This window comes from Diabrotica virgifera, chromosome 8, assembly GCF_917563875.1.
Source record: "Diabrotica virgifera virgifera chromosome 8, PGI_DIABVI_V3a".
NCBI lineage: Eukaryota > Metazoa > Arthropoda > Insecta > Coleoptera > Chrysomelidae > Diabrotica > Diabrotica virgifera.
Window position 1 is genome coordinate 79,452,232 of NC_065450.1, and position 14,370 is coordinate 79,466,601.

Below are 14,370 nucleotides of genomic sequence, written 5' to 3' on the forward strand. Positions count from 1 at the left end.
ATATCTGTTTGGCCTCAGAAGAACAACACATTGCAGAAATTACTTCAAAGATCACAGAATTTTAACCCTTCCATCTTTGTATATTTTAGATACTGTTTGCTTAATTCGTAAACATCTACATGTCTTTCCACCAAGACCTAATCATGACTACTTCACGAGAAATTCTACGTTTGACGTCTATATGCCGACCCCGTCCTCTGAGTTAGTAAAGAAATCTATATTATATTCCGCAAAAAAACTTTACAACCATCTCCCTCTACAACTTAAATCTGCAGCATCTTTCCCCAAATTCCGTAAACTGACAAAAGCCTACCTATCTGAAAGACCATATTATTCAGTAGAAGATTTTCTTAATCAATAACTAAGAAATTACAGTACCCTTTGCACAAGTAGTATTTTTATTATCATTTTTTTTTGTCTATATTTGGGTGTCATATGCAGCAGCTTAACTTTTAAACTTATTAATTACTAGGTAGACTATGCATTTGCAATTTACTTAAATTTTGCAATTGATTACTTCTGTTTAACTTCATTATTATTGTTATTATTGTAAATATATTGACGATTTATGTAATTTCAGTAAATTGGATCGTTATTGTTTTGTTTTCTTGACTTTTTATAAGCTTTGTCGATAAAATTGTACAATTTTTCATGACAATAAAGCATATTTCTATTCTATTCTATTCTATAATCCAATTCCTAGAGGACAGCAAAATAGACATCCTCTTTGTATCCGAAACGCATTTCACAGAAAGAAGCGTAATTAAAATACCTCAATACTCAGTCTACCATACTAGTCACCCAGATGGAACAGCCCATGGAGGATCTGCAATAATTGTAAGGAACAATATACAACATCATCAAATGCCGGAACATAAAACAGATAAGCTACAAGCAACAATACTTAATATAAATGCCAGGCCTTGGAACTTCGAAATTGCTGCAATATATAGCCCTCCTAGACATAGAATCACAACTGAAGAATACGAAGAACTATTCAACAAGCTAGGTAACAAATTCATTGTTGGAGGTGATTGGAATGCTAAGCATACGAATTGGGGTTCACGACTCATTACACCAAAAGGCAGAAGCCTACTAGATGCTATCAACAACACAAACTGCACCTACTTATCGACGGGACAACCAACGTACTGGCCGTCCGATACAAATAGACTACCAGATCTACTCGACTTCTTCATCCTAAAAGGAATTGCAGCAAACTACACAAACATAGAAGCAAATTGGGATCTATCGTCTGACCACACACCAATCATAGCAACAATCAGCACCCACATAAGCAAACGACCTGAAATACCCAAGTTGACTTCCCCTAAAACTAATTGGTGGGAATTCAAGTACCAGCTTGACACGAATATAAATCTTGGAATCAGACTCAAAGAAAAAGATGACATAGATAAGGCTATAAACCACTTCACCTGTCAAATTCAGCAAGCTGCATATCGAGCTACACCATCAACTCCAAAGCAAGAAAACAAAAATATCACTTCGAATTATATTAGACAACTAATAGTCGAAAAACGAAGAGCAAGAGGTAGATGGCAAAGAAGCCGCAACATGAATGACAAACGCGAATATAATCGACTAACCAGACAATTAAAAACAGCGCTAAATGAAGCACGCAATGCCACATTTGAACACTGCATTAGTACCTTGTCTAAAGATCACTCAATATGGAAGGCAACAACACTTAAAGAGACCTACAGAACACAACTCGCCAATTAAGAAAGATGATGGTACTTGGGGAAGATCAGACCAGGAAAAAGCTTCAGCATTTGCAGAATACTTAGCTGATATTTTTAAAGAACACCAAGTAGAGAATAATGATAATGGAAACTTAATAAGAGACTTCCTAGATAGTGCTTGCCCTATGACGCTCCCAATAACACATTCAATCCATCAGAAGTTAAACTAGAAATAGAAAAATGCAATAACCACAAAGCACCTGGATTTGACCTAATAACAGGATTAATACTGAAACATCTTCCGAGAAGAGCATTGGTCATGCTAACTACAATATACAATAGTGCGCTCAGACTGACATATTTCCCAATCACATGGAAATTTACGCAAATAATAATGATTCACAAACCGGATAAACCTCCAAATAAAACATCATCATATCGACCAATCAGCTTGTTGTCGACAATGTCTAAGATCTTCGAAAGACTACTACTTGGTAGACTAAAGAATGACATTAACCTAGATGTAGAAATACCCACACACCAGTTTGGTTTTAGAGACACTCCACAACACAACAGACTCATAGAATTATAACAAAAATCCTTACTGCTATTGAGGAAAAAAAATATTGCACAGCGGCATTCTTAGATGTAGAAAAGGCATTTGATAGAGTATGGCATACTGGACTTTTATACAAACTCAAATGTATTCTTCCAACCCCCTACTACCTAATCATGAAATCCTACATTGAAGATCGTTACTTCCAAGTAAAATATAACACAGCAACTTCCACATATTTTCCCATTAAATCAGGCGTACCACAGGGTAGTGTCCTGGGCCTCTCCTTTACCTATTATTTACCGCAGATATCCCAACCACTGAAACAACCCAAATCTCAACATTTGCTGATGACACCACCATAGTCGCTGTCAATGAGGACCCTATTATCGCGTCTGCGCAACTGCAAAACCACCTTGACCAATTGGGAACATGGCTCAACAAATGGAAGGGAAAAGTAAATGAAACGAAGTCAACCCAAGTTACATTTACAAACCGAAGGGATGTATGTCCAACAATAACACTAAATGATACACAGTTACCAGTCAGCACACAAGTCAAATATTTGGGACTAACCCTTGACAAAAGATTAACATGGAAGCCGCACATTCAAGCCAAGAAAACCCAGATCAACATCAAAATACGACAAATGAGCTGGCTTATTGGTCGAAAATCAAAACTCAATATTGAAAATAAACTGCTCCTGTATAAAACTATGATAAAACCAATTTGGACTTATGGTGTTCAACTCTGGGGTTGCTCAAAGCCATCAAATATCAAGATAATACAAAGAGTCCAATCAAAAATATTGAGGATGATATTCAACACACCCTGGTATGTAAGCAATAAAACCCTACACGAGGACTCAGCTACACCCTTGGTAGAGGAAGAAATTCCAAGAATCACAAAGAGCTACCTTGATGGGCTGAGAAGTCATCCAAATGATGAAGCAAGACTGCTGAACACTCCTCCCGAATTCGCAAGACGACTGAAGAAACTATGGCCAACAGATTTAATAAATTAAATATACATATTGTGATCAAATGTAAAAATTATAATAGGAGGGTTGCCACAGGGCAGCTTCTCCCTCATGTATTTAACATTCAAACTATTTGCTTATAGCTTCGATAAAGCAGATTATAAATTAAAATATGTAATAAAAAAAATATCTCAACCGGTTTTAGAGCAACAAATAAACCGTCAGTTTGTAAGAAAAAATTCAACATCCCGTATCTCGGAAATGAAGCATTTGTGGACATATGTTTATAAAGCAAATGGTCATTATTTTTTCATGCAGAATCATCCCTTAAAGTTTGTCGCACTTATTTAGAAACACCCTGTATTGATGAAGAACGTGGCTAGTTGTTAAAGTACCTAACTTTTTATTATCTATCGTAAGCAAATGAATCAAAAAAGAAAATGTTAAGAAAGGCTAAGGCTACAATTGAGTTTTAGTTTCAATATTTTATCTATGCTATAATATTCCACAGAGTGTTCCGAACTTTAAGGAAAAAACACAATATTATTGTTACACCCGGTATAAAATGACATTTACTTGTCCAGCAACAATATTAATAGATTGAGATTCTTAAATAATAAAGCTATAAGATACTAAAAAAATCACTCAAATCGGACAACAGGTTTAGGAAATTCGAGGCATCAAACGTGTATAATTCATCTAGTGACCTAAATTTTTTGACCGCCAATGTATTTTACAATAGATAATGTTATACGTACTTTTTAAATTAAAGAAAATAATTTTGGCGGATTTGTTACTGTTAGATTGTTACACCGGGTGTCCACTAATATTTTCCCCCATTTTAACTGCCTATAACTTCTAAACGACTCAAGATAGAAACATGCGGTTTTCGCTGAAATGTTTTATTTTAGTAAAAGTTTTGTTTGAATGTATTGAATTTTTTATATCGCTTTTAAATAAATAATGGCGGAATTTTCAAAAAAAACGTTGACTTTTTTATTGAAACACCCAGTATATTTTTTGTAAATTGAAAGAACGGTCATTTATCTATCCAGCGATATAAAGTTTTTTAAAATCGATGATCAAATGACTGAGCAATTAATTAATTTTTAAAATGAGAGGTGCAATGTGGAAATCACATAACAAAATCAATTTGCTTATTTAGTTGTTATTTAGTTATGTGATATCCACGTTGCACATCTCATTTTAAAAATTAATTACTCAGTCATTTGACAACCGATTTTAAAAAACTTTATATCGCTGGATAGGTGAACCGTTCTTTCAATTTACAACAAAATATACTGGGTGTTCCATTAAAAAAAAGTCAACAAAGTTTTTTCAAAAATCCGGCCATTTTTTTTCGTAATTGAAAGCGATATAAAAAACTCAATACTACATTCAGAGAAAACTTTTACTAAAATAAAACATTTCAGCGAAAACCGCATATTTCTATCTCGAGATGTTTAGAAGTTATAGGAAGTTAAAATGGGGGAAAATATAAGTGGACACCCGGTATTAAACTATTATATTTTTATATACTGTTCTTTTTAATATACTGTTATATTAAAAAGAATTTAAACTATTAAAATTATAGTAAAAATGCAGGCACTTTTTAAATAAAAGTGCCTTAATAAATATTATATTTTAAACAAATCATTATTTTTGTTTTCCTTTTATTCTAAACATTGTTTTAAAAACTTTACCTGATTATGGATCTACACGTCATGCAGAATGTCAATTATTTGAAACTCATTTTTTTTAGATATACTAACAATACTCAATATTACTGTGGTCATTCACATATTGACAACATTGCGCTACGAACAAAGCTCTAATATTCCGGTATGTTTCATCCTTTTCTGTCCGAAGGTTTTCTCTGTCTGCGCAGTACAAGCCCTGCCCATTTCACGAGATCCCTGTTGAGTACTCCTTGGTAGCGAACATATTAATTTGATTATTGTATTCATTTACCGTTTTAATCAAATGGTTACATTATAGTTGGTTTATATTTTAGGTTATCTCCCAAATGAAACAAAAATGGAAATTATGGAGAAACCAATTGAATATTCATCTTACGAAGGAAATGATATCAGTCTAAACACTGAAGAAAAAACATTAAATAAAAATATGGAAGTTGTGACTGGAAAGAGACCTTATAAATATGAAATTTGTTTAAAACAGTGTAACACTGCAAGTGATTTGACAAGACATTTGAGAGCGCACACTGATGAAAAATCTTACAAGTGTGAGATTTGTTTTAAGCAATTTAGTGAAGCAGGTACTTTGAAAAAACATTTGAGAGTGCACACTGGGGAAAAACCTTACAAGTGTGAGATTTGTTTTAAGCAATTTAGTGAAGCAGGTCATTTGAAAAAACATTTGAGACTGCACACTGGGGAAAAAGCTTACAAGTGTGATATTTGTTTTAAGCAATTTAGTCAAGCAGGTACTTTGAAAAAACATTTGAGAGTGCACACTGGGGAAAAACCTTACAAGTGTGAGATTTGTTGTAAGCAATTTAGTGAAACAGGTCATTTGAAAGTACATTTGAGAGTGCACACTGGGGAAAAACCTCACAAGTGTGAAATTTGTTTGAAACAATTTACTACAAGAAGTGACTTGAAAATACATTTGAGAGTGCACACTGGGGAAAAACCTTACAAGTGTGAGATTTGTTTTAAGCAATTTAGTGTAGCAGGTTATTTGAAAAAACATTTGAGACTGCACACTGGGGAAAAACCTTACAAGTGTGATATTTGTTTTAAGCAATTTAGTCAAGCAGGTACTTTGAAAAAACATTTGAGAGTGCACACTGGGGAAAAACCTTACAAGTGTGAGATTTGTTGTAAGCAATTTAGTGAAACAGGTCCTTTGAAAGTACATTTGAGAGTGCACACTGGGGAAAAACCTCACAAGTGTGAAATTTGTTTTAAGCAATTTAGTGTAGCAGGTGATTTGAAAAAACATTTTAGACTGCACACTGGGGAAAAACCTTACAAGTGTGATATTTGTTTTAAGCAATTTAGTCAAGCAGATACTTTGAAAAAACATTTGAGAGGGCACACTGGGGAAAAACCTTACAAGTGTGATATTTGTTTTAAGCAATTTAGTCAAGCAGATACTTTGAAAAAACATTTGAGAGGGCACACTGGGGAAAAACCTTACAAGTGTGAGATTTGTTTTAAGCAGTTTAGTCTAGCAGATCATTTGAAAATACATTTGAGAGTACACACTGGTGAAAAACCTTACAAGTGTGAAACTTGTTTAAAACAGTTTCGTACTGCAAATGATTTGACAAGACATTTGAGAGTGCATACTGGGGAAAAACCTTACAAGTGTGAGATTTGTTTTAAGCAATTTAGTGAAGCAGGTACTTTGAAAAAACATTTGAGAGTGCACACTGGGGAAAAACCTTACAAGTGTGAAACTTGTTTAAAACAGTTTCGTACTGCAAGTGATTTGACAAGACATTTGAGAGTGCATACTGGGGAAAAACTTTACAAGTGTGAGATTTGTTTTAAGCAGTTTAGTGTAGCAGATCATTTGAAAATACATTTGAGAGTGCATACTGGGGAAAAACCTTACAAGTGTGAGATTTGTTTTAAGCAATTTAATACTCCAGGTAATTTAAAAACACATTTGAGAGTGCACACTGGAGAAAAACCTTACAAGTGTAAGATTTGTTTTAAGCAATTTAGTATAGCATGTAATTTGAAAAAACATTTGAGAGTGCACACTGAGGAAAACACTTAAAAATTTGTGAGATTTGTTTTAAGCAATTTGGTACACCAGGTAAAAGCCGTATCACACTGCGGAAAAACCTTATCAGTTTGAGATTTGTTTTGATTGATTTGCTCAAAAAGTTCAATTAACTTCTCACATGACAGTTCACAATGGAGAGAAACCTCACAAGTGTGAAATTTGTTTAAAACAGTTTAGTACTGCAGGTGATTTGAAAGTACATTTAAGAGTGCACAGTGCACACGGAGAAAAACATTACAAGTGTGAGATTTGTTTTAAGCAATTTAGTCTAGCAAGTACTTTGAAAAACATTGTGATGTCACTTTAATGCCAAGAACGAGACCAAGACCATCTCAACCTGATTGCAACAACCAACACCACCAAGACCGTAGCTGCAGGGACCTGAGGTCACAACATTGCGCAGTTCAAAGTCATACCCCATTGGTCAAATATGCAATTAAGTTAATTGAGATAAAATTTATGATAAAGACTATGAAACCATTTCGTTATTTATCGTATGGAATATTTATTAGGAAAATGGTTTGCTAGCTTGGCTATGCAAATACGTGGGTTCGAGACTTGTTGCTTATCGACTGTGCACCTAGTAGGAAGCAGATTTCATTGCTCACAGTTGCCTAGCTCTAAGCCATACCTTAATTAGTTCAGATGCTGAATCTTTAGGATATAATGTTTAATCATCATTTTAATCATGCACGAGGCATTCTTATTCAATTTTCAGTTTATGATCATTCTGAAGAGACCTAGGTTTAAACTTGTCTGTTTATTGTATACTTATTATTCTTTCGCTTTACTGTTTTGTTGTTCTGATAATAATGGTAACTTCTTGAATATCAGTCCTATGGAAATACAGCTTTTGTATGCACCAAGGGATTATTGTGTTTGAGCATCATCTTTCCGAGGAACTCATTTTTTTTTTGTTTGCATGTAACTTGAGTCAGGATCAATATCCTGTTCTCTGTGAGTAACTAGGGAACATTCTCATAATCTGCAGTTTCTTTAGAAATTGATTTACCTTTTCTCTAGTATTTCCTTGGATTTATTTATAAGAGATTAATATGTGACTTCTTGATTTATTTCATGAGAGATGATTCCGAAATATTGGTTAGCTTTTCCTGACTATTCTCATAAATCTGTTGTAGCTATAGCTATAGTTAGAGAATCCCAGAATGAGTTAACTTCTGTTATGTCAACTATTCAATGGCAGCTAATCTGAAAAGCTCAACGTAGGTGGAGCTCGTGTAGTTGGAGGTCACCTCAACTTACGTCAACACTTTAAATCAATCTATTTCTAAGTAAATATTGCATATTTGTTTCGCTGTGTGAATTAAACTTAGAGCATAAAATCCCTCAATGTTGTGCTGTGCATTTGTGCTCATCAAGAACATCAGGACACAGGTTTCCCAAAGATATTCTGATGAGAAAAAGTGGATTGTAGCAATAAGACGCGATAAATATGTGCTGAAAATAAATGCACGTATCTGCAATAAAAAATTTGTTGAAACAGATTACGTATTGCTCCTAGATTCGACTGTAAAAATAGAATACTTCAGATCAAAATTTATTATAAACGCATGGATTAAAATATGCAATTTTATATACATTCACATCACACTGTTGCCACATCTAAAATCGCTTTTTATGAAGTGACAATATAATAAAAATTATATTTGAAATTATAATACATATACCTAGAAAAATATGAAATAATAATTTAAAATAATTCTCAAGTTCTCAATATTTTTAGTGACTAAAACATATCCTGACCAACCTAGCGTCATCGAAAATAATATAAACAAGGTAATAACTGAAAATTTAAGTGACATATTATCTTTAATGACTAAAACATAACCTGATCAAACCTAACCTAATCAAAAATAACCTAATCAAAAATAATATAAACAAGTAAACAAGTTACTAACTGAAAATTAAAGTGACCTAGTACCATTCAAATATTCTTTAATGACTAAAACCTGATCAAACCTAACCCTAATTTTTTCTAATTTCACCTTAAATTTAAGGTCGCCTTTCACCTAGACGAACACCCAAATAATTATACTTAATTAAATTAACACATTCTATATTTCTATAAGGAATTATAATTTTTTTTAAATAAGGCAACATTGCAGAATCAACTGCGCTCAACCCATGCTTAAACCAACTTTACCCAAATGCGCAACTGTCATATTTTGGCCATATTTTGAAAATATCACATTTTTAAATGAGATAGACACAAAAATTGATGCTGAGCGCACTTATTTGGGAATTTTAAATTGATAAAAAAGTAAGGCAGATATCATATACACACTAGACTCGTGAGGGGAGTGAGTCAGTACCAAATAAATACCCTCTGAGCTATAGAAATCGAACATTGAGACGATGATTAATATAGTTTATCATTCGATAAGGACTTCCTTTTTTCCAGTAACTCTCGTATTCCTTCTCCTCAAATGGTTTTTCAACGCACCAACAGCCCAAGATCCATATTTTTCGGCCATAATTTATTATTTGTTAAATCGTAATCAAAAACACCATATACAAACTTCACGAATTGTCAAAACGTTGACCTCCAACTACACTAGCGCCGCTAAGCGGGATCAAATGCGTACATAGCTGCCATTAGGTACCCTTGGGTAGACTTTTCAGTGCATATGATGCAAATCTGATGATCAGTTGAGTGAGGTTCATGGTGCCCAATGTATAATTATTATTAGTACATTAAGGGCCGGTTGTTCGAACGCTAATCAAAAATAATCATTATCAAATATTTAATTACTGTCACAACTGTCAATGTCTGTTATGTAGATGAAATGTAGAATAAAAGAATGTGTTGATATTTTATGTATTTGTATTTAAACAACTAACAACTCAATAAACGTGATTACATAATTCTACATCGAAGAGGAAAATAATGAATTGACATTTTTCATTCTTACAAAAACCGTTGACAATTGACATAACATAAGCAGTGCTGCCAATCATAGAGCACCAAACGGAACCAAGACAGGTTTGTTCGTTATTCTACAGTAATTATTTAACACCCTCCCTCAAACCTGTCAATATACAAAACTAAAAATTAAACCCTTAAGCCTAACTTATTTACGAAATAATTAAATTTCTCATAGCACAGAGACTTTGTAAATACATCTCCAAGTTGCTCATTAGAACAAATAACTTCATAATACCCTGTGCTATCAGATCCAAAACAAAATGTAATTTCACCTCAATGTGTTTACACCTTTTATTATTTTCAAAGTTTTGTAGTAATTTGATAGTACTTTGATTATCTTCAAATATTGTGATTGGTAATGAAAATTTAATTTCCAAATCTAAAAGTATGTTTTTTATATAAAGTAATTCACATGATGTTGCACAGACTGCTATAAACTCCGATTCTGTACTCGATAGAGTTACCAAACTTTGTTTTTTAGAAGACCATGAAACTAGATTATTAAAAAGTTTAAAACAATATCCACTAATGGATTTTCTATCAGTTATGTCATTAGCCCAATCAGCATCAGTGTAACCAACTAACTCAAAACTAGAAATATCTTCTAAATGATAAAAATACAACTTAAAATTAATACTAGATTTCAAATATTGCAGTACTCTTAATAAATGTTTAAAATGTTCATTAGTAGCACTATCTTGAAATCTCCCAAAATAACTAATGCTGAAACAAATATCAGGTCTAGTACCCATCATAATGTACATGAGACTACCTAACAGTTCTTTGTATGGTAAATTAGTATTAAGATTACAATCAGAATTTTTCACTAGGTTCAAATTCTTTTCAATTGGTGTTTTAAACCTTTTACTATCTTCGACATTATATCGCTTAACAAGATTTTCAATTGCAGGTATTTGGTCAAGAGTTATGATCCTATTCCCAAAATCCCTGTTAATTCTTATTCCCAAAAAGTTAAATTGATTGCTTATTTTGTTCATTTTAAAAGATTCACACAATTTTGTTTTCAAATGATTCAAAAATATATTATTATTACAAGCCACCAAAATATCATCTACATAAAGAAGTAAATAACACATTATATCTTTATTAATAAAACTATACAGACAGTATTCTGTTTTTGAACGTTTAAAATTTAACATTAGCATAAATTCATTAAATTTTTCGTTCCATGCTTTTGGGGATTGCTTGAGACCATAGATTGCCCTATTCAATAAGCACACTTTATTTTGATCCTTATTTGAAACTTTAAGACCTTCAGGTATTTTCATAAAGGTTTTTTCTTTCAGAGAACTATTCAGGAAAGCATTTTTCACATCTAATTGTAACAATAGTAAATTGTAATGATTACAGATAGACAATATTATTCTTAATGTAGATAACTTTGCTACAGGAGCATGTATTTGTGAAAAATCATTAAAATCAATTTGTTCAAAGCCCCGTGCAACTAATCGGGCTTTATACATAGGCTGACCAACACAATTTTCCTTTAATCGAAAAACCCACCTATTACTAATTACCTTTTGATTATATTTCTTCTCAACTAATTCACAAGTATTATTATGTTGCAGTGCATCCAACTCATCATCAATTGCCTGTTGCCATGAACTCCATTCTGAACTCTCTTTTGCTTCTGAGTAGGACTTCGGTGCATTTGTTAGTTCACTAAGTAGTGCCAAACAGCTTATATCTAATTCTTCATCACACTTTGCTGCATCTAATTCATAAATGTCATATTTTCCAGGTAATTTTCTTACTCTTTGTGGCCTGCCATTTTGCGTACTTCCAGAAGACAATTCTTCATTATCCTTTTTATTATCTTCGTCTTTGTCTACTTCACTATCAGACTTCCTTTCTTCATCTCTAATATCATTTCGTATTTCTCTTTCGTCGACTTTATTTTCTTGTATATCATAATTTTCTTCATCTTCTTTTTCTCTGTTTCTTCTCATATCTTCTTCTTTTTTATTCATAAAATTATTTTCATCGAATACTACATTTCTACTGTGAATTAACTTGTTTTCTTCTTCTTGCCATAACTTGTAACCATTCTCAGTATAACCAATAAGTCTGCACATTACTCCTTTATCGTCAAGTTTCTTCCTCAAAGCATCTGGTATTCTGGCATATGCTATGCAACCAAAAATTCGCATATTAGAGACATTTGGCTTTCTACCAAGCCATAATTCAAAAGGACTTTCATCCTGTATTGAGCAAGATTGGGTTCTGTTGTTTATATATGCTGCCATGAGAACTGCATCTTCCCAAAAACATTTGTTTATTCCTGCCTCTTTTATCATACATCTTGCTCTATCCATTAATGTTTGATTCATACGTTCTGCAACTCCATTCATTTGAGGAGTGTAGGGTGGAGTGTATGATATTTGAATTCCCTTTTCTGAGCAAAACTTTAAAATTGCATTAGAACAATACTCACCTCCATTGTCACATTTTAACTTTGAAATAGGTTTATTGCAAAATAATGATGTCACTTTTGCTGTATAATCTTTAAAACAATTGTAAACTTCGTCCTTACCTTTTACAGTATATACCATGACAAACCTAGAAAAATCATCAACAAACGTTATAAAATACTTCTAACCATTACGTGATGTCGGTGCAACCGGGCCGCATACATCCGTATGAACTAATTCAAGAACTCTAGCACTTCTAGATGTTTTTGAATTATATGGAAAACATTTTTGTTTCGATTGTACACAAACATCACAAATTTTATCAACCTTTGATTTGGTAAACTCTAAACCGTTAACTATATTTAAATTTTTAATTTTTGAAATAGAACCATAATTCAAATGACCATACCGTTTATGCCAAACATCTATATTTAAGGCTAAATTTGCAGATTCAACATTGATTTTAAATATAATTTTGTATAAGTTATTAAGACGTTTACCTTCTACAAAAACATTATTATCCTTTTTAATAAAGATCTTACCATCATTACATACAACTTCAAATCCTGCCTTTTCAATGGTAGGTATAGACAACAAATTTGCTCTTAGTTTTGGCACACAAAACACATCTTTCAAAGTAATTTTTACATTTTTATTTTGCACCACACTTATCACCTATACATGTTGCCTCCATACTTTTTCCTTTTTCTGCCAGTTGTATTTCTCTTCTCTCTGCAAATCTTTTCTTGTTGATAAGCACCTCTTCATTGTTTATATAATGGTGTGTAGCCCCCGAATCTGCATACCACTCACTTAAACCCTCTACACTTTCAGATGTTGCACAGAAAGCAACAGCATTATCCTCTTCTCTGTTACATTCATTCATAGCATAATTTGCCCTGTTTCCATTTTTTTGTTTATCACTCACATTCTTCTTTTTGACGAAACATTGACTCGCTCTGTGTCCCATCTTACCACAAGTGAAACATTTAATGCCACATACGCTCTTAACGTGCCCAATTATTCCACACTTAAAACATTTTACTTGCTTTTCTGTTGCACTAAAAGATGAAGGCAAAACTTTTGCGTTTCTTGAATTTTTATTGGAATGAAACTCTAACAACCTACTTTTCACAAATTCTATTTTTAAAGCGTCTTCTGATAAAGTTCTTATCGCTGTTACTATATTTTCAAATTCTTGTGGCATTGACAATAGCAAGAAACAAGACATGATGTCTATTAAGCCAGATCATCCATTTCATAAGTCCATATTTGGAATAGTTTCATATTTTTTTGCTAATTTTTTGCTAATTTATTACCACAAAAACAAATTTTTTGCTCCACCCCTAACCGAGAAACAATGGTTGATGTAGCTTAATATTATGTCACATCATCGATAGCCATATCTCGCGAACCTAAAGAGCTAGAAAATCGTACGACGCGGCATATTTTTTTGCTAATTTATTGCTGTCGATCTGCATATGCAACATACCCCAAAACCACCCCTGCTTCCCTTACAGCTAAACAACACCCCCAAAAAACAACGGAAAATCTTGAAAAATGATTTTTGTGATATAGTTGACGGTTGATATTTAATTGCTAATTTTTTGCTGTCATTAGCCGTAAAAAACAAATTTTTTGCTCCACCCCTAACCGAGAAACAATGGTTGATGTAGCTTAATATTATGTCACATCATCGATAGCCATATCTCGCGAACCTAAAGAGCTAGAAAATCGTACGACGCGGCATATTTTTTTGCTAATTTATTGCTGTCGATCTGCATATGCAACATACCCCAAAACCACCCCTGCTACCCTTACAGCTAAACAAAACCCCCAAAAAACAACGAAAAATCTTGAAAAATGATTCTTGTGATATAGTTGACGGTTGATATTTAATTGCTAATTTTTTGCTGTCATTAGCCGTAAAAACAAATTTTTTGCTCCACCCCTAACCGAGAAACAATGGTTGATGTAGCTTAATATTATGT

General features: G+C 33.0%; 1 protein-coding gene across 6 annotated transcripts in view; it reads left to right on the forward strand.

The window, feature by feature from the left end:
* Positions 1–9,833, forward strand: part of LOC126890592 (zinc finger protein 271-like) — a 28,429-nt gene extending 18,596 nt beyond the window's left edge. Inside the window, exons 2-3 of one of the 6 annotated variants that reach the window (XM_050659659.1) lie at positions 5,253–6,860; positions 7,031–9,833. In XM_050659659.1, coding sequence (XP_050515616.1) covers positions 5,253–6,860; positions 7,031–7,110 — 1,688 coding nt within the window. In that variant the 3' untranslated portion in view covers positions 7,111–9,833. Of the gene's footprint in view, positions 1–5,252 lie in introns of all 6 variants that reach the window. The other 5 variants (XM_050659661.1, XM_050659660.1, XM_050659662.1 and 2 more) reach the window with 5 other exon arrangements.
* Positions 9,834–14,370: the final 4,537 nt, after the last annotated feature.